The sequence below is a fragment of the Thamnophis sirtalis genome, unplaced genomic scaffold (genome assembly GCF_051295495.1).
Source record: "Thamnophis sirtalis isolate CommonGarterSnake01/CBP01778 unplaced genomic scaffold, rThaSir2_p1.2 scaffold_4, whole genome shotgun sequence".
NCBI lineage: Eukaryota > Metazoa > Chordata > Lepidosauria > Squamata > Natricidae > Thamnophis > Thamnophis sirtalis.
In genome coordinates this window covers 27660665-27686954 of record NW_028261384.1, presented here as the reverse complement: position 1 = coordinate 27686954, position 26290 = coordinate 27660665, and the positions used below count along the sequence as shown (strand labels likewise).

General features: G+C 37.5%; 1 protein-coding gene across 5 annotated transcripts in view; it reads right to left on the bottom strand.

Moving 5' to 3' along the window:
- Positions 1-26290, bottom strand: part of CACNB2 (calcium voltage-gated channel auxiliary subunit beta 2) — a 179782-nt gene that overhangs the window by 47352 nt on the left and 106140 nt on the right. For all 5 annotated transcript variants that reach the window (XM_014062528.2, XM_014062529.2, XM_014062526.2 and 2 more), the window contains one exon: positions 2540-2662. In XM_014062528.2, coding sequence (XP_013918003.2) covers positions 2540-2662 — 123 coding nt within the window. The remainder of the gene's footprint in view (positions 1-2539; positions 2663-26290) is intronic.

Sequence of the window (26290 nt, the reverse complement as noted above, 5' to 3'; positions counted from 1 at the left end):
CTCCTTGTCCACTTTATCTATGCTATGATGTTATATATCTCTATCATTTCCACTATCATTTTCACATTGACAATCTCCAAATATTACAGCCTTTCCTCATAGAAAAGCTGCTCCAGACCTTTAAGCATCTTAATTGTCTTTCTTTGACCAGTCTCTAATTCCCCTATATACTTTTTGAAATATACCAGTTTTTATATACCAAAACTACATGTAATATTCCAGATGGGGTTACACCAATGATTTATGTAAGGGCATTATGACATTGGCATATTATCATATTGGCATTAAATATATCCTCCTCTGACTACTTAGCTTAATCATGTATTAGAGTTGAAAAAGGTTAAGGAAGATGGAAGCTTACTTTATTGAAAAAACCCCTCTACTTAAATAAATTAAATCCCAGTATACAGTAGATATTATAATTAATCAACATTTTAAACATTTGTGCTAGAATGAGTATTGATAAAGTAGTATATGGCCAAAATGATTATTTCTGAGCATGTGTCTATATTTTGAATTGAATTTGAAGCATTGTAAAGCCCTATTGCCTACATAGATTTGTGCTACTTAGTTGCTTCATGCTTAGGAATTGCTCTTGGAATAGAATATTCAAGGAAGGTCCTGCTTTGGCTGCTTCTCTAGACTATATTCTAACTCACAGAAAAAAAAATCACAATGGAAACCCACCTCATATTCAAGAATTTGACTACTCATGTAACAGTTTTTGAAAACTTTGTGTTTCTGCCCTCCAAGACATTCTTTTAAGAAAAATCTCATAATTAAATTCACAACTCTAATAGATTCTAGTCCCCAAATCTTTCCTTCATTCACTTAAGTCCCCATCTTTGTGTGAAACAGTGTCAGGTTTTGACCACTGCCCTTGAACTAGACACTCTGGCCCTTTCAATTAGCAGAATTCATACCTTTATACATAATGATTATACCACTGTATTTCTTTTTTCTGTGAATATTTCCTTTGAAATTGTTAGTGTTCATGTTAAGGTCTAATCTTCTTTCAGAAGATATCTCTACCTACAGCGAACAAATTGATAGGGTAGCATGTTCTCAAATGTAAATTATTCTATTTGCCCTTCTATTTTTGTGGGAAAACATACTACATATTTTTTTTCATTGTACCAAGAATCTTTTTAAGATAAAGTAAGAAGGGTGACATTTCTCATTCTAATACTCGTCAGCTAATTTATGTGTCACTAGAGTCACGGTCCTTTTATGAATAATATTTCACCCTCATGAATAGGTAGAACAGATTAGTGGACAGTCTAAAAGGTAAATTATTCTCTTTGGGACTTTTTCCCTCTGGATTGCCAATTGTTTAATGTATGTACAGAAAAAAAGCTTTTTGTTGGACATCCTTATTTTTATCTCATTTTCAGGAATATAGGGAATATAGGGATAAATAAATAAAACAACATTTTGAAACAGAAGCTGCATGTTTATCGAACAGGAATTAAATATGCCTTCATCAAGTTGTTGACGCAACAGCAATGATCAGAATGGCTTCCATCACTGTGTCATTATATCTTACTCTGTTTCACTGGACTGAGAATTGAGACTTAAAGGTAGAACTTTTCCCTTTGGTTTAAGATAGATTTTTCAGAAATAAAAAGTGGTAACACACTATTTAAAGTTCAAAAATTACAGAGAAAAGCATAAATGTGGGCTATAACAACCTTACTTTCTCCCCTTAAACTACCACCCATGTCCTTAAATCTCAAGTAGCACTGCATGCCCAACACAGTAAAACAATTGGCAACAGTGGTACGATTCAAATAATTTAACAACCGGTTCTCTGCCCTAATGACCAGCTGGGTAGGCGGGCCTCGACAGTCATGTGACTGCGTGGGTGTGGCCAACTCAACATCATTCACATTATTGGCGCTTCGCCTTAGCTGTTACAATGTAATAAGGATTAACCGGAGAGGAAGTTTCTGTGAGCAGGGCAATAAATATTAGGCTATAAACGACACCAGAATGTTTCCTTCCTGCCTTCCTTACAGCATTAGTCCTGTAAAGTGGGAGGGGGGAAAGAAAATAAGATTTCTTCCAACTTCCAACAGTTCTCCAAACTGCTTAGAAAGTTAATAACTGGTTCTCCTGAATAGGTGTGAATTGGCTGAATCCTACCACTGGTTGGCAACAACCTTAATACTCTAAATAAAATCTTTCATCTTCATGTTTCCTTATACTCACCTCACTCTAAGGACTGCTTGGCTTTAAATGGTCCTCTATGAAAGCATATAATCCACTTTCTTACCTTGTTTGGTCTCTGGCAACCTTATTGATTTTCTGGATACCACTATGTCAATCAAAATAACTGAAAGGATTTGATGAGAATTGCACCTACTAGATGTTATGCATGAGCAGTGGATCTCCTGCCAAACAACTGTGCAAATTGCTCTATTATTTCTGTCACACATAATAATTTTCTTTTTTATATCTAAGATAAATAAAACAACAAGCTTAATTAAGAGTAGTGTCAGAAGAGTATTCCAATAATTAATAATGTAAACTATTTTACTTCTTTAACATGTAGGAAATCTTTAGCTTCAAATGAGATCGCCATGCCTGGAACAGGGACATCATCATCATGGGCTGCACTATAGCTGACATTTGTTCGTACTGCAAATGCAACAGGTTTTGCCTATAGAAAAAATGAGAGAAAAATGTATTAATATTTTATCTTTGTCTTATTTATGACTATAAAAAATATAAAGTATTCCGTAACAAAAAATCAAAAAGGCAAAAATATTTATTTGCGTTATTGGAGGTGCCTTGCCTGTATGCAAGGGAAGAGAAACACTTTTAAGGTTAACGTTCCAAACTATAAAAATCTAAATAGAATAATTGTATCTCAAGTTTTCACAAATTTTCACAATCATTCTGCAAAGTTAATCTTCTCTATTTCTGTCGTTAGTGTGTTCCATTAACTTTTATTCAATTTTAGACAGTCTACTTAAGACAAGGAAATAATTTTGATATCTATATTCAGCACTGTAAAAAGTTGCAGTATACATCTTGAAATATTCAGGCAGCTTTGGTGATATCTATGTATTATTTGTTACCAACTTTCTATGTTTCAAATGAAACAACTTGTATTAAAAAAAACCTGGGGAAAATGGAAATCTTTGAAAAGAAATGGCTGTCAAAGTGTATGGCAGCCTAAATATAGGTACTTTATAGCAAGTTGTTTTCAATTTCTCCATGGTAATCATGTATGGGAAAAGAAAAAGACTAGTCTATTCTTGGAGCCTATTATCCTAAGAACATACATTTAAGAGACATAAAAGTTCAAAACTTCTTGCACACAGTGATAATTGGCAAAACAACAAAAAAAATCTATAAAGCAGATTAAAGGTGAAAGTTTGCCCACCAGTGGAGCAATCTGCAATATTTTACACGTATGACTGAAAATGTTTTCAGAATTACTGGTTTAAGAGGGGAAAACTTGTATTATAGTTTAATATATTTAAACATTGAATGGAATGTTCCCTAAAAGATTTCTATCTTTTTTGCATTTTTTATTTTTATAAAATGTAAATAACCTAGATTGGATTCTTCAATCTTTAAATAGACATCCTCTAAGAAACAAGCCTAAGAACTTTCTAGGAACCAGTATGGATGCTGTATAGTCTAACATTTATGGGTATCTGTTTCAAATGATACATTCTGGCCTCATAACTCAGGTTTTGATGCTGTAATATACTCTTATGGTGGTCCTAAATCAGTCAAGAAAAGCAGCTAGCCCCATACCATGCTGTAATACTGATTGGCGACGATTCTTTGATGAAACAATTCAGGACATACTGGTTTCCTCCCAAGTTAAGAAAGGCCTGTCCACCTTACACTTAAGCTGCTTATGAGGCTGCTCAAACCCATAAAGTCCATCTATTGCTCTTCAGTTATCCATGTAATCCACAGTGGACATTTGATAATTCTCATTTTTTGATAATGGGAAAAAAATTGCATTGCAGTTTAAACAAATCCCAACTTTATTATGCCTTAGGAGAGGCTCAGAAATAATTGTTCAGGCTTTTTAATGCTAATATTTTAATTTTGTCCTATTTTTCATTTAAACTTTATAGATGTGTTAATTGTATGTTTTCAAACCACTAGAACATTTAAAGATATACATATGTAAAATAAATAAATACATTTTGCCAAGTAATTTATTACTGTGACTGGAGTCATAAGCATGACTGAAAAAATAAAAATAGAAATAACAATGCAATATGTATAAAAAGAAGTGCAATATAAAAATAAATTAAGTTGAATTAAAATCAATGTTAGAGTTTGGAATTTATAAAATTATCTGATTTTAAGAGAGAGTACAGCAAAAGTAGCGACCTTACTACTAGCAAATGGAATTGGTAAGAAAGGACACTGAACATTTCTTTATATGTCAATTTAAGGAGCTTTGATATGCAAGGATATTTTGAGCTCCTGTAGAAATTATATGTCCTCATTATTAATTCAATTTATAGATGTGTATGTTATAATTCTCATTTATACATACCATAATCCAATATTTGTAAGATTGAAAAAGGAACCTTTAGACCAAAAGATATAAGCTGAATTACCTATTGTTATAAGAAGATGTTAAATTCAAGGGTCAATTAAAGTGTTTTTTCCAAACCACTTTAACTCCAGACATCTTTTTATATACTTTATGATATTCTAATAAAGTATTTATGAGAGGACTGTTTATCTCTGGCATCTAATAGAAACAAAGTCATACACGAACAAAAGGACATTTTTGATAAATGACTTGAAGTAACTGAACCTACTTTGAGGCTTAGAACAAAAGATCAAAATAATTGTAACCAATTCAATCCAGTGGAAGTAAGTACATAAAACTTACAACAAGGTAATTTTTTTCTAAGCAAAATTCCTTGAAAAAGGCAGTAAACTATACATTCTGTTGGTTTATCAAACTGTGAAAAACAAAATAAAGAATTATTACATCAATCTGAGATGGAAAGAGGAAAATATCAACAACAGAAGAGAAGATGATATATGCTTAATATTGTTCTCAATTATACAGCAAAAGGTTTTTGCTCAATGAAAACATTGTAATTTAGTTTCTACTACTACTAAAAAGTCAAGTAGATTATTGATTTTAGTTTAGTTCCAAGGGTTACAATCCATTATGAAACTAACTGCAGTTATAATATATTTATCAACTATTCTGAGTACTGTATCCGCATAACTATGTATAATCTACATCATTTGTGTTTATTCAGATAAACCAAGACAGGCTAGGTTTTTTAAACTCTGCCCATAAAATTCCTGAACTAAAAATAAATTCAATTAGTTTTTGAATGTAGGAACTTAAATTCATATAAAAATTGCTAGCAGCAGATCAGACCTGGTTGATACCCAGCTACACAACTGCCTCTTAAATATGGAACTGCTTAGAGACGGCTGTAAAGCGCCGGTATATAAGAGCTATTGCTACTGCCATTGCTTTTAAAGCACTGAAGCAATAAGTATCGCTATATCACATAATATTATTTCAACACAACATCCCAATATGCCCATCCTATATTTTATTCATATATATTATATGCATGCAAACACAGACAAAACTTGGTGCATATTCATTTGCTGTATATATTAAACTGAAAAGAGCAATTGTATAAAATGAAACACTTCAAATGCATTTTAAATAACTTGTTCATATTTTTATTGCAAAAGAAGCAAGGAATAATTAACCAAGAAAAAATATTATGCAAGCCAACTTTCAAATGTGTTGACATTATTTGTGGAACTGTACGTTTATTGAAAGTAAATTAGCTTTGGGATTCCTCTTCAATTTGCGTATCATATCACTATCATCTAAATTAATTTATTCCCAGTGATTCTGTTTGCATACAACTATTAATGAATTATGATAAGTTTGGCGACTTTAAAATGTTTTTAAAAGCTACATTATATCTTGATATTTTAAAATTGTGGAGCAAAATGGGGAAATATCCCTCAAAACTGTAAAGCAGTGTAGGCAGGATTTCCCAGTTATCTTGAGCAAACTAGACTCGGAGCCTCCTGGGTAGTATTAGTCAGCAAGCAAGCAGCAATTTATATCTCTCAATTTTATCTGTATAGATTCAGAAAATAATAACATCCAAACACCAGGAGTCTTTGAAAGGCAGCCTGGCCCAGGGGTAAGGAACCAGACTAGACACCAGAAAACTATGAATTCTAATTCAGCATTAAAGCCAGCTGGTTGAGTTTGTCAATCATTCTCTCTCAGTTCATGATGTCAGGTTCAGGAAATAGGCTAGTCCAATCCCTAATGAAACCAATAGATCAAAACTTGGTTGATTTGAACGGGGAGGGGAAAGAGGAGGCAATTGGGTACATTTAAGAACAAGGCTTGGAAGACAAAAGTCATTCTTGGAAATATTTGCTTTAAGATATATGAGTTTCTCAGATAACCATGCTAGGAATCTGAATATGTAAGGCAATAAATATTGCTGAATACCTTGAATAAACAAATAAATATCAGGAATGCACTGCAAAAGAGGGACTTCAAATTCTAAGTATAATACCTCTTCTGCTTAACCTAAGACTCACTTCATAGTCAACTCTATGAAATACATTAACTGAACAAATTATGTTATTTCAGACATTCTTGAAATATACTTTTTTGCATTCTTTTGTTTCTTTTTTATGAAGGAGTCAACAGAATATAATTTAAGGCAGAATTTGACACTAACTGGAATGCTTGTTCAGAGTTATAGTTTTATTTACATTGGCAATTCAAAAGAAATGACACAGATAATATTTTTGAAGGCATTACAGATAGTCCTTAACTTATGACTACAGTTAGAACTGGAATTTTGATTGCTAAGCAATGTGGTTGTTCAATGAGTCATCAGAGGACCAGAGTCAACTTTGCAATAATTTTTAAAGCAGTGTTAAAGGCAACTCACAAAATCATTGTATCTCCAATTCACTTTGCTTATCAGATGCTGTATGGGAAGATTGCAAATCACAAACAAATGACTGCAAGATACTGCAACTGTCATAAGAAACAGAACTTCAGTCACATGGTTGCAAAGGAGGTTGGTCACTTTTTCTGAGGCCATCATAACTTTGAACCATCATTAAACAAAGAGTTATATGTCGAGAACTACCTGTATAAGTAATACTCTCATTATAGGTCCTACAATAACAGTCATGTAATTATTATTATGGTTGGTTATACAGTCAGCCAGATTTTTAGACTAGATTTGACATTTCAATCACCTATTGAGTTTATCCCACGGACCTTGGATAGGGAGATGTTGTTGTTTGATGCTACTAATAGTGTTGTTGCAGTATGTAAACTTTTCCAAGTTAAAGCTGGCTTTTGCAATTGATTGATGATGATCTTATCAATGCCGAAGGGTTTCAAGTGGTGCTCCAGATATTTTGGAATTGCACCCAAGACACCAATCACTATTAGTACTATCTTCGCTTTCTTTAATTTAACATTTCTTGTTTTTAACAGTTTTCCTTGATTAATTTCCTTCATTAAGGATTCCTGGCTTTTCTTAATGTAGTCATTCAGATCATGCTTTTCTTTCTCTACAGTTTGTTTCACATTTTCACAACAACGTATTTTCATTAATTTTCCTCTCTTCCAGTCCAAGTAATCTAGGTCCAGTCACTTTTTCAATTATCTTCAAAAACTATGTAAGACTTTAAACTGGAAAAATACATTTAAAAAAAATCATATTATGGCATATAGGGATCCAGTTTCATCCAGTGGTAAAGTCTCTAGGCTAGAAATAGGGAAACTGAGTTCTATCCCTTAACATAGAAGGACTAGAAATGAGCTGGATAATATAATATAGGTCAGTCATTACCTTCAGTGCGAATATTTCTATATTACAGGCAACTCTAATATTCCTATATTACAGGCAGAACATCGTAAAGTAATTAACTTGAATTGTATTTGTGTGGGGCTTGTTGTTTATGCCTGACAAGAACACAATCAATGCCTGAATTCAGAGAAAATTTTCTCACAAATTTGGGAAGGAGAAAAAGCAAATTGAATTATATATATAAAAAAACCATTTTCATTAGAAGTTGCTAAAAGAAGGGAAAATGAGAAAGGATTGTTGTATGGAAGGAAGAGAGATATGCTTTTAACGAATCAAATGGTAACATGTTTGGTCTGTTTATTTTTAAAATTGTTTTGTAGAAAAAGGTCCATACAAAAATATAACTTGTAATTACAAGACAATTCAACCCAACTAGTAGCTGGCATGACGGCAACAAATATGATCTGTATTTAGTTCCCCCCCCCCCAAAAAAAAATTACGATGCTTTAATCTTCATGTGAAATGTATTTTAAATATTCAAACTATCAAGGCCAATTTGAAATATTTTACAACAGTCACAAATAAAGAAAAACAGTAAAATAAAATAAAAAGAACTCTCTAGATAAATGTCTTCCAATGAGCAGCTGAATGGATATGGATGAAATGCTCACTAAGTAGTAATACAGTTATGACAGGCATGGTTTGCATTATTCTCAGATTATAATAATTCCAATGGGCAAGACATTTTAGATTAAGTGTCCAAAGTAAATGATACTTTCCAAAACTAGACACATATTGACCTACTTTCGTCATCCAATCTCATCTTATTAAACAGAGATTTGTAAAAGCCTCTTGTCTGCATTAGCAACTTCTCTGTTCTTACCTTTCTAGAAGCAATAATTAATAACTATTTCCTATTTTATCTGGGGAAAACAAATACAGTGATCCAGCTATGAACCATGACTTACTATTTTTGTTTATTTTAAATATAGTAATCATAACATCACTCTAGATAAAAAGTAAATACAGTTTGAACTGCCTAGATACAGCCAATGCAAAGGGAGGAATAAGGAATCTGCATGTACATATGTAAAAGATGCATGTATATTTTGACTTTACAAACAGAGGCATGACAGTCCAAGGAAGGAAAATGATTAATTTCAGTGATTTATGCAAAATGCTGGTGGTAGATTGCTAAAATAGGCTAGGAGGTGGATCATAGCCTGTTTCTGAACTGAATTCAATATTGATAGGGACACTTTAAAAACCTAACGGTATATCATTGGGAAATGTATGCACCATTCTATCTATGCACAAATATTTTCAACCAAACTCTTGACAAGGTATTTCTGATGATGCATACTATATAAAATTTCTACAGCTTTTACTTTTTTATTGTCACTTTGGTACTAGGTATAAAAGGAAGTTTCTATCTTCTCAGCATTTAAAAACTTCCAAACTTTTAAAGTCCTTTTTAAATCTGCAAACTTCTCCTTATACCAACATATTTTTGCCATCTCCTGTGTTATTATTTTTAATATATTTTTGAAGTACTATTTTGTTTAGTTGACAGGAAATACTTGAAATGACAAATAGTACTGAAAGTACACTATATACATCTTAGAAATAAAATATATGAATAGAAAAATGTCTCCAGATAATTATATGGGCAGAATTGCTTCTTTTGTATTCAATTTACTGAATTTGCAATGATTAACTAGAATTACTGAAGTCAATGTCAAACTGACCTCTTACTTTAGTGTACTATTATATGCATTATAATAGGAAATAATATACTGTCATCTCAGTTATGACTAATTATTAAAAACTGCAAGGAGTAGGCTTACAAACTAATTTTCAAGTGACAAGAAAAGTTTCTATCTCCCCCTAATATAACAGAGTATGTATGTATGTATGTATGTATGTATGTATGTATGTATGCATGCATGCATGCATGCATGCATTCGTCAGGCCTGCAGCCATATTCCTTGCTGGATTCTTTGGCATGCCACACACTCTCTTATTTTACTATGCTGTTTCATTAGTAGGGAATTGGGAGGGGGGAATAGTAAGTAGAATGTGTTGTTGTCAAAATAAAAAAAAATCTTTCTAGAAGCCCAAGGTCATCCTTTGTCGCTACACCTCTGAACCTGAGTGGAACTAGATGGTTGGAACTGCCAGCATGTCAGTGGAAGATTGGACCATGTGATGGACTTATGGGTGTGGGGGCAAGATCACGAACTTTCAGCAGGATGGAAAACCCAGGAAGCTTTCAGATTTGGCTTTTCCACAGATATGCCAACATGTCTCTCTTAATAAATTGGAATTTTAAGGAAAGCTCTGCCTTGAACTCTGATTAATTTTGGATAATATTTGGAACATTGACAGTACATAGGTATGTATCGTATTTTTCAGAGTATAAGACACTCCGGAATATAAAACACACCTTAATTTTTGGGGAGGAAAATAAAAAGAAAAAAAAATGCTGCCTCTGCTTACCAGCATCCATGGTATTCAGCTGACACATGGTAACAAGGTCATCCAATGAATAAGCATAGCAACTAAGTCAGCCAATGATGGCTATTTGAACTTAGAAATTTGCTATGTGAGCAACAAGGACACAGGAAGGAGTCTGGTTTAGCCAAGAACTGAAAGTGAAACTGCTTGTGTTTTGCTTGTATTTACTGCTACCTTGGAAAACCTGATTTTGGCAATGTATTATATATTATTATTTTGAATCCTGCTGAATCAATTACTGTGCTTTCTGAATGTGATTGCTACTGCAAACTCTGACCAGCCAGGTCAGCTTCAGCACTTATTGTAGCCTGATTCAGCATAGCTGATTCGTGTGGTGGATTGGTGTATGGATCGGACGTCTGGAATATTCCCAATCAGCTGTTCCAGACTGCCGGGATTGCCACAGACCATCACTGCCTCCTTGTCTCTTGTTTTTGGCCTCTGATGGGGGTGAGTGGAGCTACATTCAGTGTATAAGATGCACCCAAATTTTCACCCTCTTTTTGGGAGGGGGAAGGTATGTCTTATACTCTAACAAATATGGTATGTATCTATGTGGTGTGTGTGTGTGTGTACATAAATTTTCAAGTAAAGTATCTTAATGGTCACTATTTTCCAACTATTACTGTATTTTATGTACAACATCTTTATGAATTAAAAATTATTTTCATTACGTACAAAAATATATTATATAGAGAAAGAACATAGTTTGAACCTTTGATGAAATCCATAGAGCTAGGAAAAGAATATATGGGATGCCATTTATAGACCAAAAACTAAAAAGCAACAAATATATTATTTTAATCATAGTTTTTGTCTTACATTATTTCTACCTTATTCAGTCATTTACAATGCAGTGAAAAATTAGTTATAGGTGCATTAAATCTGAGATAGACAACCTTCTGATGCTGAAGTATATACAACCTTTGGAATTTTCTGAAATCACCCTTGGCATGATTTCAAGGAAATAACCAGTTTATTCTCAAAATGGCTAGAACAGTAGATATACCTAATCCTCTGCCCACCCTCATCTCCCATAACCAGTTTACTAGAAAACATACTGGAAAAAAATGCTAATTGCCAATCCACTGGTCCTTAGCATGCTGTCTACCTCCCAAACATACTTTTTGGGGAAGGGAAGGGGGCTGGTATATTTTTTGGAGAGGTGAATATGCACAGTATTAGGGTATATTTTTTGGAGAGGTGAATATGCACAGTATTAGAAATAAATACATCATAGGCATACCTTTATTTTATTGCATCCCAGTTTCCAATTAATGAAAACCTGTCCTACCCCTTCTAAAGAATGTGGTAGCAATAAGTGAAGTTTAAAAGAGTTGCATATCCGTAAGTGTTGTTGTGTTCTTGTTGTGATTGTAACCGTCACCATCATCATCATGTTAAAAATCGAGCACAAACATTCTGCTCCTTATAGGCCACAACATAACTCGTTTGTAGAACGAAGGGGGCAAACATTACAGGCCATGGCTCGAACTATAATAGCTGATTCAGTTTTGCCAGAAACACTATGGGGTGAAGCTATGATATGTAGTAACCATGTTTTAAATAATGTGGTGAATACAACAACCGGTGAATTGCCATTCACTAGATGGCATGGCAGAAAATCATATTTGAGTTACCTACATACATTTGGAGCCCCAGCATGGGTGCATATACCATCACAAGTAAGACTGAAAGGGCAACATAGAGCTCGACAGTTATTTTTTGTAGGATATGAGGCTAACCATAGATCATTTAGGTTTTGGGAGAAAGGCACAGCTAAGGTTTACTGTAGCACTAATGGTAGGTTTATGGAACAAGTGGGGTGGAATAAATTAGAAACAAATGATAATATAATTATCGACACCCAAGTAGTCCCTAATGATGAGGTAGGAAAACCAGTAATTAAAGAAATTAAGGAAGAAGTATAGTTACAGGACAATCCAGGAGAACAAGAGCAGATTATACAGGAGAGTCCACTGGTGAGTCCCAAAATACCTAGATATTCAACTCGTGTAACGAGACCACCTGACAGGTATAAGGCATCTATAGCACATCAGGCAAATAAGGTTCCTGCTAATTACCAAGAATTGACTCTATGTCCAACTGAGGAATAGAAAGCTTGGAAAGATGCAATAGAAAAGGAATTAAAATCATTGCAAAAGTTAGAAGTATATGAAAATGTAAAGTTACCACCAGGTAAACATGCCATTGGTTGTAAATGGATTTTCAAAATTAAAAATAGTGTAGATTGGACTGTAACCCATAAAGACAGGTTAGTTGCACAAGGGTTTGCTCAGTCAGCCAATGACTATGATGAGGTCTTTGCACCTAGTTTAAAGGCTATAATGTTACGTGCAGTATTAGTGTGGGCAGCTAAGAATGACTATATAGTTAATCATTTAGCTGTAGAGACAGCATATCTTCATTCACCATTGTAATGCTATATATTTACAGAAGCCTACAGGATTCAAAACTGATAGTAAAACTGATTGCTGGAGGTTGAAAAAGAGTCTTTATGGCTTGAAGCAATCAGGATATGAATGGAAACAATGTATAGTTAAAGAGTTAACTAAGATAGGTTTTAAAGCTGGCATGGCTGATTCATGTTTGTTTAAGAAAGAAAGTGATGGTGTGATTTCATTGTTGCTATTGTTCATTGATGACATAGCATTAACCACTAAAACTGAACAAGAAGCTATGAGGATTATAACACTGTTAAGGATGCAGTTCAGTATAAAACATATCGGTGAGATTAGGCAATATCTTGGTTTACAAATAGATAAAACTAGGGGAGGATACAAAATCTCACAAACTGAGAAGATTAACCAGCTACTCAGAATGTTTAGGATGGAATTGTGTAAACCGGCAAAAACTCGGGCCAAGAGTTTAGCCATAATGATGAACAAAGCCCTATATTTGATAAAAGTGTTTATCAATCATTAATTGGTAGCTTATCATATCTGAGTAATTGGTCAAGGCCTGACATAGCATATAGTGTAAATCAATTAACCAGGTTTAATGCTGAACCTACTGTAAGGCACTGGCAAGCTGTTAAGAGGATATTAAGATATCTTAAGCAAATGATGCATTATGCATTGTATTTAGAACCTAATGAGAATTTGAGCTTAACTGCATATACCGATGCAAGTTTTGCTATAGATGTGTCTACACGGAAATCAACATCAGGGTTTGTTGTATTCCTGGGAAAAGCACTAACTGGATGGCGGTCTATTAAACAAAAACATTTAGGTCTATCAACTATGGAGGCTGAATTCTCATGTTTGTCATTATGTACGGATTTGGTTTGTTATAAACAACTCCTACTTGATATCGGGATTGATATACAAGAGCCTATTGTTGTTTATGAAGACAATCAATCAGCAATTCAGATGGCATCCAATCTTGCTGTAAAAGCTAGGTCAAAACACACTAAGATATCTAAATGTAAGGCAAAGTGTGAATGGTAAATTAGTTTCATTGGAGTACTGCATGTCTGAACAGAACACTGCAGATCATTTTACTAAGGCCCAAGGCAATATAAAGCATAAACGTTGTTGCGAGGAATACAGATTAAGATTGTAAGATTTGTATATTGTCCTACTCAAAGGGGAGAATGTTAGGAATATAATCTAACTGTTCGGTTACCAATATATAAATCATACAGGTACAATGCTGTACCTGTCTGTTTCTTTAAATCATGCTGTAAATGTGATTGGTTGCTGTTTCCTCAATCGGCCATAAGATGACGCCAGAATCACTATTAGATGCTGATCTGATCTGAGTGTTTGGAAGCTGGCTGTTAGAAGTGCTGTATAGTGATCAGCGTGAGGTATTGTAAGTTTTGCAACTGCTAGCAGTTTGTGTACCGGACTGTTTGTATGATTATGGACTATGTTATTTGGATTATCCCTAAACTGAAAGACGTTGATGACTGACTGTCTTAACCATGTATGACTTGGACTTTTTGATGGACTCTGATACCTCTATTTCCACGAAAGTAAAAGCCTATTTAAACTGCAGTGTCTCTGTATGCTGGTTTGTGTGTTCTCCAATACCACTCTCACACCACTTCTCTGAATGCACTCATTCTCCTAACGGGGAGCTTACCTAACAATCATCATCATCATCACCACCACCACCACCACCACCACCACCACCACCACCATCATGTTTTGTTTTGCTTTTCAGTTTTCTTCAATGATGTCACATAACTTTTATATTTAATGTCCAGAGCTGAAATTTCTCAATAGCTGAAATAGCTGAATAATATTTGGTAAAAAAGAGGGAAGAAATTTTTCCCTAATATATAAATTGTTGAGGAACACTTTTAAATAAGTGACACCCATTTTGTCTTTTCTATTTTAAGTAAATGTGGTAAGCTGTGCATAGAAAAAGTAAAATTATATTCCCAGTATAATACAGAAACATAAAAAACTCATGGCAGAAAAAGACACAGTGATCCACTGACTCTTCCCTTTGAGTTTGCTTTTTTGTTTTCTTCTTAATTTATTTATTATTTTTATTTATTATATACTTTTATTTTATTTTTTTAATTTTTGTACCAAGCTTATATAAATTCAGTTACTGATGACTTACCCACTAGCTGCAATGGGAATTGGCTTTGAGGTTCTACTAGACTTCCCGTGAAATAATACTTTCTAACGTTAGTTTTGAATTAACCTCTTGTCAATTTGTGGTTAAGCTCCCCTACTCTTGATTTTTGCTTAATATTGAAAGTATTAGAATCTTAATCATACCCCTTCAATATACTATAATCATAATTGTCTTAATTTGCCAGATACTGTAATTGTTGGCCCAATCAACAAGACCTATGAATTATACTAATACCCAAATCAGAAAACACAAAGTGACATGTATCTTTATTCCGCCTTTATCAAAAAGCGGAAATGTCCTCAAATTAACTAAGTATTTTTCTTGTTTGTCAGAAATATGTCTATCTCCTGAATGGAAAAATAGCTAATGGATGTATAAATCTGCCCCTCCATCCTGTTTTTCTATTTATGTTGACAATTTTCTGAGATGTATTAACTTTAAAAAGGATACAAAGGAGAGAAGATACGAAACATCAAAATATAGTAAGGCAAAATTAGTTGCTATATATTTTCTTATCAAATTCAGATTTCAAAACACTATATAATATTGTAGTTAAATTTTAAAGAAGTTTGACTCCTTATATATAACAAGATTTCTATTAGCATATAACCTTCCAAATCCACCAGCATTTATAATCCGATAGCAGTGACTCTCAATGTAGGTCACTGGTTGTGTTTTATTTTCCTTTAATTATTTTAAATAAACAACCCTTCTGTCTTACTGTTGCTTTTCACAGTTCATTTACGTTAATATTTATCCATATTTATGAACAAAATTGTTATTGTATTGATTATATTCTATGTTTTCATGCACAATGTTAAAAACATCAGTTGACATTTCTGATTCTGAGAGACTATGTATCTTTAAAAAGATCAAAAACAATTAGAATGGGAAGTTTAAAAAACAACTTTAAAAAACAATTCATATGTTACAGGGGAAAAAAACACAACAGGATTCAAGTTGAAAAAGTTCCATACATTTTCAACATCTACTTAAAATATTTTCCAGCAGTCACTATTCTTTATTAACAGACAAGTAAGTTTACACCATTAAAATTTTCTAGTCCTGAAACAGCAGCTTGATAATGTCAGTGCTCTCCTACTTCTTTTGTTTACAAGTTGTCTCACAGTCAGTACAATGTCAGATGTGGAATTGTTCCTCAATCAGTTGAAGGGAGAACATTGTTTTGATGCATGCAAATAACAGTTTTAAGTAGTCTTGTTTTGCTGGCAGCTGCTCAGTAGCTTTGCCAGAGGTCATAAATATTATATAAGAGTTAGCCGTGCATCCAACTCAGTATCACTAAGCCAAATTCGTTAGCGAAATTCACATAGATTTTCTCATCAGTAAAAGATGCATTAATGTAGCAATGAGTGCTACTTACCCACTTGGTTTACCTGTAAATCCTGAAAATTCAATTTGAATCCTTTTATGGACAATTCTTTTTTATCTTAATAAAATATGCTATAATAGGCAGAAAGGGGCTGATGTCGCGACAACACGATATGCGATCTTGGTGCTTTGAGATTGCAGTCGATATTTCTGCCGCTGTACGGTTCATTTGGACCTAAACCATCCTGCAGAGACTGTGATTGAGAAGGGCACTTCCTGTTGATCTCAGGGACATCGCAAAGTCCCTGAAAGATCCAGGAATAGCCCTTTTTCCAGCGACAGAAACACAACTAATGAAGCTGCTGAAGTTGGGACAGCTCCAGAACAGGAAGAAAGCGAAAAGAGAAAGTGTGTCAAATTGGTGAGGAATTTTTATTATTAGAAAAAGAGACTACCCCCCCCAAAAAAAAATTAAGTTAAATTAAAATTTAAGATAGAAGACTGTAAGCAGCGAAATTAATCTACATTAAACTTAGTGTGTTATCCTGTTTCTAATTTTTTTTCATGGATGGAATTTTTGCAAAGGCTTCCTATTTTTTAAACTGAATGGATTAATTTTTTCTTCTTTTTTCACTTTTGCTTACATCTATGGATTAAAATTTTCCTTCTTTTTTATAATTCTTGATTGGATTGATTGGATTGTTTTTGATCTCCATGTAAGGGTTTTTTTCTTTCTTAAGCTTGGAATACAAAGAAGTTAATAAGAAGGATTATAAAGAGGGTTGTAACAACAAGAGGAAAAGCAGTTACACTGCCACTTAGAGGCTGGAGGCTGGATACATTGTTTTTTTCTTCTTTCTCTTTGATCACTTGAGATTCAAGGTTCTTTCAGTTTGTTTACTGAGAGTGATAGTAGGAAGAGCACAAATTGTTTGTACAGGTGCTTTTCAGGAGTTCTACCACTAGCTATTGGAGAGAAAACAACATTTTGACTTGAAAGATAATAAATGAACCTGTTTAAAGTTTATTCAAATAGCCTTGAATCCTACAGTGGCAGTGCCTGCAAAATTGTGGATACTGACAACAAAGTGAGCGTGGTTGGTAATGGCAAGAGCAGAATATGGAAAGGGGAGATAGATGGATTGGAAGTCTACCCCAGACTTCAAAGCACAGAAGAAGAAAAGAGAGAAAAATTGATGGAGATAAGGAGAGAAAACTTGACAAAAGCACCAGTGATAGCCAAAGATAAGCTAATGGAAAGAGCAGATGCTGGGTTTCCAGCTTTTAGGAAATATGAAAGGAACAACATGTTGTGAAGAGAAGTTCACACAAGATTTATTAAGAAAGTAACTAGAATATTAATGCTACAAATGGCAAGAGATATAAGACTGCATTATTACTGGAAAGATACAGGTTGAGGCAATGAAAATGTATAATAAAAACTAAGCTAAATTTAGTTTACTAGTAGTATGTATAAAATGAAGTGCCAATAGCTATAATTAAATAATGATTAATAATGATAACAATACACATAGATATATTAGTTTGATAATATGAAATTTTATATAAACAACACATGGAGAATATGAGAGGAGGTTTAAAAGCTTTATCTAGAATATGTTATAAAGATGTATTGTGGTTGGATGATTTTACGATGATTTAATAGAATGTTATCATATAATCCTATTCTAGATTTTGAATATTAAATATAAATAGATGTAAAAACAATTATAGTCAAATTAAGGTTGAGATATAATAATCATGATATACATGAATATATGTGATTTTAAAATATGCGATTTGATATGAAAAGCAGATGATGACTATGGAAGAGATGCATGGAAATATTGTAACCAACTGACACACTTTTCTACAATTTGTAATGGAAGATGGCTTTTTTATTTTTATATTTGTTTCTCTTTGTTCAAAAATAAATAAAAATTGTTTTAAAAATATGCTATAATAGTCAGTAGCATAATTTAGTTTTTTTAAAAAAATAGAGACTGACCATTGGCTTACCTGAAGGGTCCTTTTCTGTGCATTGCGGGAGAGTTCAAGCAATGGGTTAAATCAGTCTGGTTGCCCTGGGAATGAAGGAATCTTTTCCTTGACCACGCTTACTGGTCATCCCTAGTGCTCGTTAACTCCAGATTTTTGACGAATTCTGGAACCAGTGAAGGTTGATGTAGTATGAAGAAGTAGAAGAAAGTCCGAGATGACTTGATGGCAGCAAATCCCTAGACACAAAGACCCAAGGTGCGTTGGACTCAACTTCTGTGCAGTGCATAGAAAAGGACCTTTCAGGTAAGCCAATGGTCATTTTCCTGTGCACTGCTTGGAGAGTCCAAGCAATGGGACATACCCAAGGTACATGTCACTAGGGCAGGAAGAATGTCTGTCCTGGGATTCGGTTGTGGAAACAACCCCCTGGAGGACCCGCCTGCCAAACGATGCCTCAGCCGAAGCATACATGCCCAATTTATAATTTCTCACAAAGGGCGATGGTAAAGACCACGTAGCCACTCTGCAGATGTCGTCTATGGTGGCTTGGGTAGCCCAGGCTGTGGTGGTGATGGTGCTTCTTGTGGAGTGGGTGGTGATGTGTCATGGCACTACTCTAGACTGATGTTCATACGCAGTTGCAATGCACACTCTCAGCCATCTGCCGACAGTAGAAGATGTAACATTACCCATGGACCCTGGTTGGTACAACACGAAGAGGGCCTCTGATCTGCTGAAGTCCGCTGTTCATTTGATGTACTTCCGCATGCATTCCCTCAGGTGTCTGGGGCACGGGCAAAAATGTAGCAAAATTACTTCTTACGCCCCATGGAACCAGGTGTTGACCTTCAGGATGAAGGCAGGATCTAGGTGCAGAACAATTTTCTATGGATGGATGATAAAAGGACCTCTCGGATCGATAGAGCCACCAGTTCTAAAATGCGTTTCGCAGATGTTATTACGAACAAGAAAAACTGTTTTTAGGGTAAGGTAAGATGACGGAGTAAGGCTGTGTGCAGTGGCTCAAAGGGAGGCGAGGTGAGGGCCTGAAGGATCACAGATAACTGCTAGGTCGGATACCGGTGAACCAACAGAGGGCGTAGGTTGGAGGTGCCCTTGAGGAAACACCGAACCCTAGGTATCTTGCTGAGGGGCTGGGCCGGAGCCTCAGACCAAATGGTAGATCATGCCGCTACCCAGCGCCGGGAATGTTGGGAGTGAGCCCCCTATAGAAAGTCCAATATGCGGGACTGTGCTGGAACTGGATCAAGGCGAAGGGCATCGCACCACTTGGCGAAGATGGACCAAGAGAAGTAGTAAATTCTTATCGCTGAAGGCCACCTAGACACCTGGATGGTACATAAGACGTCTTCTGACAGGCCGTCTATCCTCAGGAGGTCCCCTTCAAGTGCCAGATGGGCAAATGGAGCCACTGGGGGTCCAGATGGACTATGGCCCCTTGGCTGACGGAGACCTGACCTGGAGGAATTTGCCATGGGCTGGACACCGACAAGCTGACAAGATCGGTGTACCACGACCTTTGAGACCAGTGAGATGCGACCAACAGTACCTCCGCCCTCTCCACAATGAATTTGTGGATCATTTGTGATAACAGAGGGAGTGGCGGAAAACCATAGAGCAGTTCCTGGGGCCACTTGCAGTGGAGAGCATCCATTCCCTCCGCCCCCGGCAAGTGGAAGCAGGAGAAGAATCGTTAGAGCTGTGTATTCTTGTGGGTGGAAAGAGGTCAACTGTGGGAGTGTCGAATCTATGGGACAACTGGCGGAACAGGACCAGGTGCAATTGCCACTCTGCACCGTCTATGGTGATCCTGCTCAACCAGTCCGCTTGGGTGATGTCCAGCCCAGAGATGTGATCAGAGCGGATGGATTCGACGTGACGCTCTGCCCACCTGCCCAGGGCCTCTGCTTCCGCCATGAGGTTCCTGGACCTTGTGTCAGCCTGGTGATTTATGTGAACCTTGATGGCCACATTGTCCATCCTCAGGAGTACGTGATGATGTAGAATGTCCTGTAATGACATAGGGCAGGTCTCGCTGCCCGCAACTCCAGGAAGTTGATGTTGCAAGCTGCTTCGGCTGTAGACCACTTGTTGATTGCCAGCACCTGAGAGACCTCTTCACGGCTGGAGAAAGACGGACCCTCATGCAGGAGTTTCTCCTGTTGGCTTTCTGATGGGGCAGAAGGAGCCACTGCAACTCCTGGGAATGCAGCTGTGCCCAGGTAACAAAAGAGATGCACAAAATTATTTTCCCGATAATGCAGTTGCAGGAGGAACAGCACAGGAACCTGTCTGAACCCCTGAACTTTGCGGGCCAAGAAAACTAAACTGTTGATCCTGTCCTGGGAGAGGAACACCCTGCAGTTGGAGGTATTTATCACCGTCCCCAGGTGAAGGAGCTTGGTAGTTGTTGTGAGATGGCTTTTTTCTAGGTTCAATAAGAACTCGTGGTAACATTGAAGCCTTACGGACCTGTGCCTGAGGTGTGCCATGACTGACAGATTTTTTGTGAAGGTTCTGGGTGCCGACGACAGGCCGAAGGGCAGGGCCCTGTATTGATAGTGTCGGCCTGCATAGACAAACCGCAGGAACCCCCGTGTTGTGGCCGAATCGGGATGTGTAAATAAGACTCCTTCAGGTCGATTGATGTTAGGAGGTCCCCCTGGCAAATCCCTGTGAGGATGGTTTGCAGGGATTGCATCTTGAACCTCCTATATGCGATGTGATGGTTAAGATTTTTTGAGGTTCAAGATTGCCCTCCATCCCTCTGAGCTCTGGGAACCAGGAAGATGATAAGAGTAGAATCCCTTCCCCTCCTGGTCGGATGGTCTATGGCGTTGATCTCCAGGAGGTGGTGGGTCTCCTGGTCCATGAGCTCCCTCTGGAGAGGCCAAGAGGGGGTGGGGCATCATATGAAGTGCTTGGGGGGAAGGAAAAGGAACTCCAGTGACAGTCCCTCCCTGATGGTCTGTAGAACTCAGCCGTCCTCCATGGTCTGCTCCCATTGGGAGGTGAACAGCTGAAGCTGTTCCCCGAAGCGAGGTGACCGTTGGTGATCACTTGGACTTGTGGAAGGGTCTGTGACAGCTCCCCCTGCAGTTGGCCTTGCAGAGACTGAACTGCTGCCTACCCCTGTCCTGAAAGGACTGCTGTCCTGGAAACAGACAGTGGGCTAGTTGAATGATATGGTGGCAGAGGAGAAGGGGAGAGAGGAATCGTTGGAGTGAAAGGACTGCCTCTTGAAATAGGGGACAGATTTACGATCCTGTTTCTTGGTCAGGGTGGGAAAGACCTTTTGTTTATCTTTAGATTCAATCAGAGAAGGGTCCAAGACCTCACCAAACAGCTTGGATCCCATGAAGGGAGCAGAAGCGAGCTTCCACTTGGCCTTCTGGTCGGCCTGCCAGTGGCAAAATCACACGAGGCGCCTAGAGGTGACATTAGAGGCCAATGCCTTGAGGCAAACTTTGCCGCATTAAGTAAGGCGTCGGCAGAGTATTGGGCTGCTGCTATGATCTTTGTCACATCCTGTCACATCCTGGCGGAGGCAAGTGTCTCCTGCCGGAACCTTAGCCTGCAACTCACGATGGAAGCCCTATTGAAAAATGAAGCGGAGGAAGACGCCTTAATGGCCCAAGCCATCGCTTCGTAGATCTTGTGGCACACATTCTCCACTTTCTTGTCCTCCGCCTTTAGACCTTCCATTAGGTCTGCAGGCAGGACAGAATTAGAGGTGAGGGATGCTATTGGAGGATCTACCGAAGGTAGATGTTAGAACATCCTCCAAGGCAAGCTCTAATGTCTTGTTCCCACCCACTGGGAGCGGCAAGGGAAGCTGGTTGGACTCATTGCCGCTGAATCACATCCATGAAGAGGCTAGGAACAGGAACCAGGTCCCAAGGTGGGACCTGAGTTTTAAACATGCTGTCGTTGGGGATGGCTGCAGGAAACTCACCCGCGCCTTGGTTAGTCTGAGCCTTAGCACCCACTTGGGTGGTGGTCTTGGCCCTATGTAGAATAGATTTGAAGAGAGTGGGCTTAAAGAGCCCAGAAAAGGCAAGAACATATGGGGGAAGGTTCTCGTTCTCCAAGAGTTCTTCCTCCTGTTCTGGGTCCTCCATGCAGAAGCCTCACTGACTACTGAGGATTCCAAGGAAGGATGTTGTACCCTGCAGGCAGCGCTGGACACTCCCTTCCAGGCCTGGGATGAAGCAGGATCAGGTGGGGCCTGATCTTTCTTCTGAAGCCCCCCTGCTATACCCTGGGAGATGGCGTGGGCAATGACTGCTTGCATGTGAGCTGAAAACTCGGGTCCTGGTCATCCCTGGACCTATCATTGGGCCCAGCTTGGGGGGTTGCCCCTCCTGTGAGGGATGAGGCCAGACCCCTCCCAAGCTGGGCCGCCCCAGGGCCAAATCAGAAACAAAGGAGGGCACTGGGGAGCCCGGATCTGCCATGGAGATGTCAGGACACAAAACCTGGGATTCCACCTCCTCCTCAATGACCCATAGAGGGTCCCCAATGGAAGAGGGAGGAGGTAATGCTTCCATTTGAGCGGGGGCCTGTGGATTGGCCCGAGTTGCCTGACGCTGGGCCTTCTCAATTGTTTCTTGAGAGCCCGTTGCCTGCACTCAACGTCCCTATCCGCCATGGATGATGATGCACAATAGGAATGACTGGTCTGCCCTGCCACCTCACCCTTTCTAGACTGCTTGCCTTTGCCAGAGATACTGGAGGAACTTGATCTATCCTGAGACGATGGTCCTGGCTGTTCCAGATCCACAGGATGCAATATTCCTACCCTCCGTGTTGATTTGCAGACCTCGTTACTAAATGGGACAAGATGGAAAACCATCACTAAGTGAAATAGGTGGTATTAGCCATCATTGAGTGGGTCAGAGCAATGGCAGTGATGTGGAAGCCTGGTTTTTGCAGTTGGAACAAACCATCACTAACTGAGACAAAATTTCAAGTCATCACTAAGTGAGGCAATGCACCAAAATCGACGTCTGCAGGCCTCCCGGTCATCAGCGAGAGACGGTAGAGAAGATTAGGGAAGGCCATGAGTCAAAAGTGGCTGCGCAACCCACAGATCAATCAGAGGAGGGCAAAAATGGAACCAACCTCCTCTGTGCCAGTGGATGACCACGTGGTGGCCAATCCACCAGTGCTGCCCAGATAGCAGAAGATGAGTGGCAGCGGCCTTTCCGGAGACCCAAAGGGGACCAGCTAACCATTCAGCAGAGATCTGCATCCAATGGACCAGGCAGCAATAAGGCACAATGAAAAAAAGGGTGCAAAAAGCCCTTCAAAATGGCCACTGCATTCGTGGGAGGGTGGAGAAGGAGAAATGGAGAAAATGAGGTGGCCATGCAGTCTCCAGACTCTCCATGGTTCACCTTAAGCAACAAAAGGCAAAGAAAAAAGAAAAAACAAGCTGATTGCCCCTCCTGGCAGCTGGCAAGAGTGCTGCCGCCTTTCAAAGGAAGGAAAAAAAGACTTAAAAGGACCCCTGCTGCCATCCACAAGCAACATGGTCAGCGGAGCACCCCCCACGTCCGTTCCTTCCTCAGCTTGCAGTTTAGAGTCCAGAAGCAAAGAAAAAAAGACTGTGAAATCCGAAGGAAAGACTTGTAGTTAAAGGAAAAGGTTAAGTGGCAAGGAAAAAACCAAACTAGGAAGGAAAAATACTAAGAGTCCAAGCCTGGAGTAAATTAAGCTAGAGCTCATTGAAATAGCCCTTGAACAGGCAGACTGAGGAAAAAAATCTGGCGTTAACGAGCATCAGGAGGCGTGGTCAAGGAAAAGATTCCTCAGTTCCAGGGCAACCAGACTGATTTAATGCATTGCTTGGACTCTCAAGCAGTGCACAGGAAAATTACAAGGACTCAAATTGATTTAGACACATTGAAAAGAATTAATAAAAGCCAGACCAATCCATTTAAGAAGTATTTTTTCTTTTAAAAATTGTTCATATATTTTGGGCGCAAAAATAGCTCTCATGATGATTCACAATTATGAGCATTTTAATACAGAAAAATATTTACTTCTAAAAACTGCATTAGAATAATTTACTTTAAATAATTCATATTTCGATTTCTGGCCCCTCTATCATTCTGGCTCATAGGCATGATGAACTAAGACTGTTTGCTTTCTAAATGCCCACAAACAGAACCTATCATAGAAAAGGCCTATATTTGTGGGCATTTAGAAGACAAACAGTACACAGAAATAGAAGAGTTATAGAAGACAATTTGACCCAAGCTGATGCAGGGGGCCAACCATAGGATAGTATTAGAAATAAATTGTATTAATTTTAGCTATTTATATTCTATAGGGTTTTTTTCCTTATGTTGTTCAGTGCCTAGAATCCATTGAGGAAGAGATTACACATTTTGTTAAAATAATAAATAAAACCCATCAAAAGTAGGTCAGTCATATTTTGCTATGTAAGGATTTAAATCTCCAGTTTTTTCTATTCTATGCCATTGTGTGTCACCAAAGACTATATACAGCTGTGTGAAAAAGTACCTCCATTGAAATGTTTTACTTTTCATCATAGAGACATCTTTCATTTCAACAATACTAATAAAAGGGATATATTATAACAAATATCATATACCATTTATATTTTGAATTCTTTGTGTAATTTAAATTTTTAAAAATGTAAATTTTATGTATGGAAAAAGTAAATATTTCACTATATTTATCATTACAGGTAGTCCTTGATTTGGACCTGTCACTTTGTGGCCATTCAAAGTTACAGCAGACTGCTAAAATGTTATTTATGACCCAGTCCCAAAATTACAGTTTCTGCAGTGTCCCTTGGCAACCTCCAAGATCCTGCAAAAATCTTTGCCATTCCCTCATCCTATCTCTATGCAGACCTTGAATCTGCTTCTCATCACACCAAAGCCATCTGTTCTGCTTCCCTAAAATGGTTTATAGCAGTACTATAAAAAGCTCTGGAGTTCCATTTCAGTGGTAAGTTGAGGGCTACCTTTACCTCAAAATTCTAAAATTAGAATCAAGGATACCAGATCAGATGCAAATGATTAGAACATTGTGAGAGAAAATCTGAACCTTTTAAATTGAAAACTAAGACATTTAGTTTTACTTGCTCTCTGTTGTTGAAATGTGTGGAGTTACGAGATGAAAAGAACTCTGTGAGGCCTTCAGAAAGTTATAGATGCCTATGAATCTTGGAAAGATTTTTAAAAAATTGCCCAACAATTTGACAACAATCATTCCACTATCCAGAAGATCATCTACAAGTGACTTCAAACAATTGCAAACTTGCTTAGATGCAAAATCAAGTTTTTACAAAGCCCATAATCTCATAACATGACTTAAGGTAGCTCTCATCATTATCTATGACAAAGCCCACAAGTCTACCATTAAGAGGAAGCTGCACAAATTAGATCTATGAGGAAGGTGTGCCAGGAGTAAAAGTTTGTTACTTCTCCCCCCCCCCCCAAAAAAAAACCCCATCAGGTTCGTTCATAAACACTAAGGCAAAGACCCAGACTTCTGGAGCAATGTACTCTGGACAGACAAGGCAAAGATAGAGTTATTTGGCCAAAGTACCAGAAGACATGTTTGGCAAAAAAACAAAGATCAAAAGAGCCCAATCCAATTGTAAAGCAGTAGAAAAATTATCATTTGGGACTGCTATGTTGCCTCAGGACTTGGGCAATACACAAACAAGTCTTAAGTCTTCATTGTACCAAAGGTTCTTCACATGTGTTAAATACTTATCTCTTTACTGGGGAAAAGTGGACCTCCATTAACACTAAATTGTTTAGAGCAGTGCTTTCCAAATTGGATAAAAGTAGTTTTTCTTGGAATAAACAACACAAGAACACAATAGCCAATCATAACAGGGGCATTTGGGAAGTGCTGGTTTAAGGCTTCTGGATAAAAATGCACACAATAATATGTTTGCAGAAACAAGCAAAACTGAATAAAAAGAA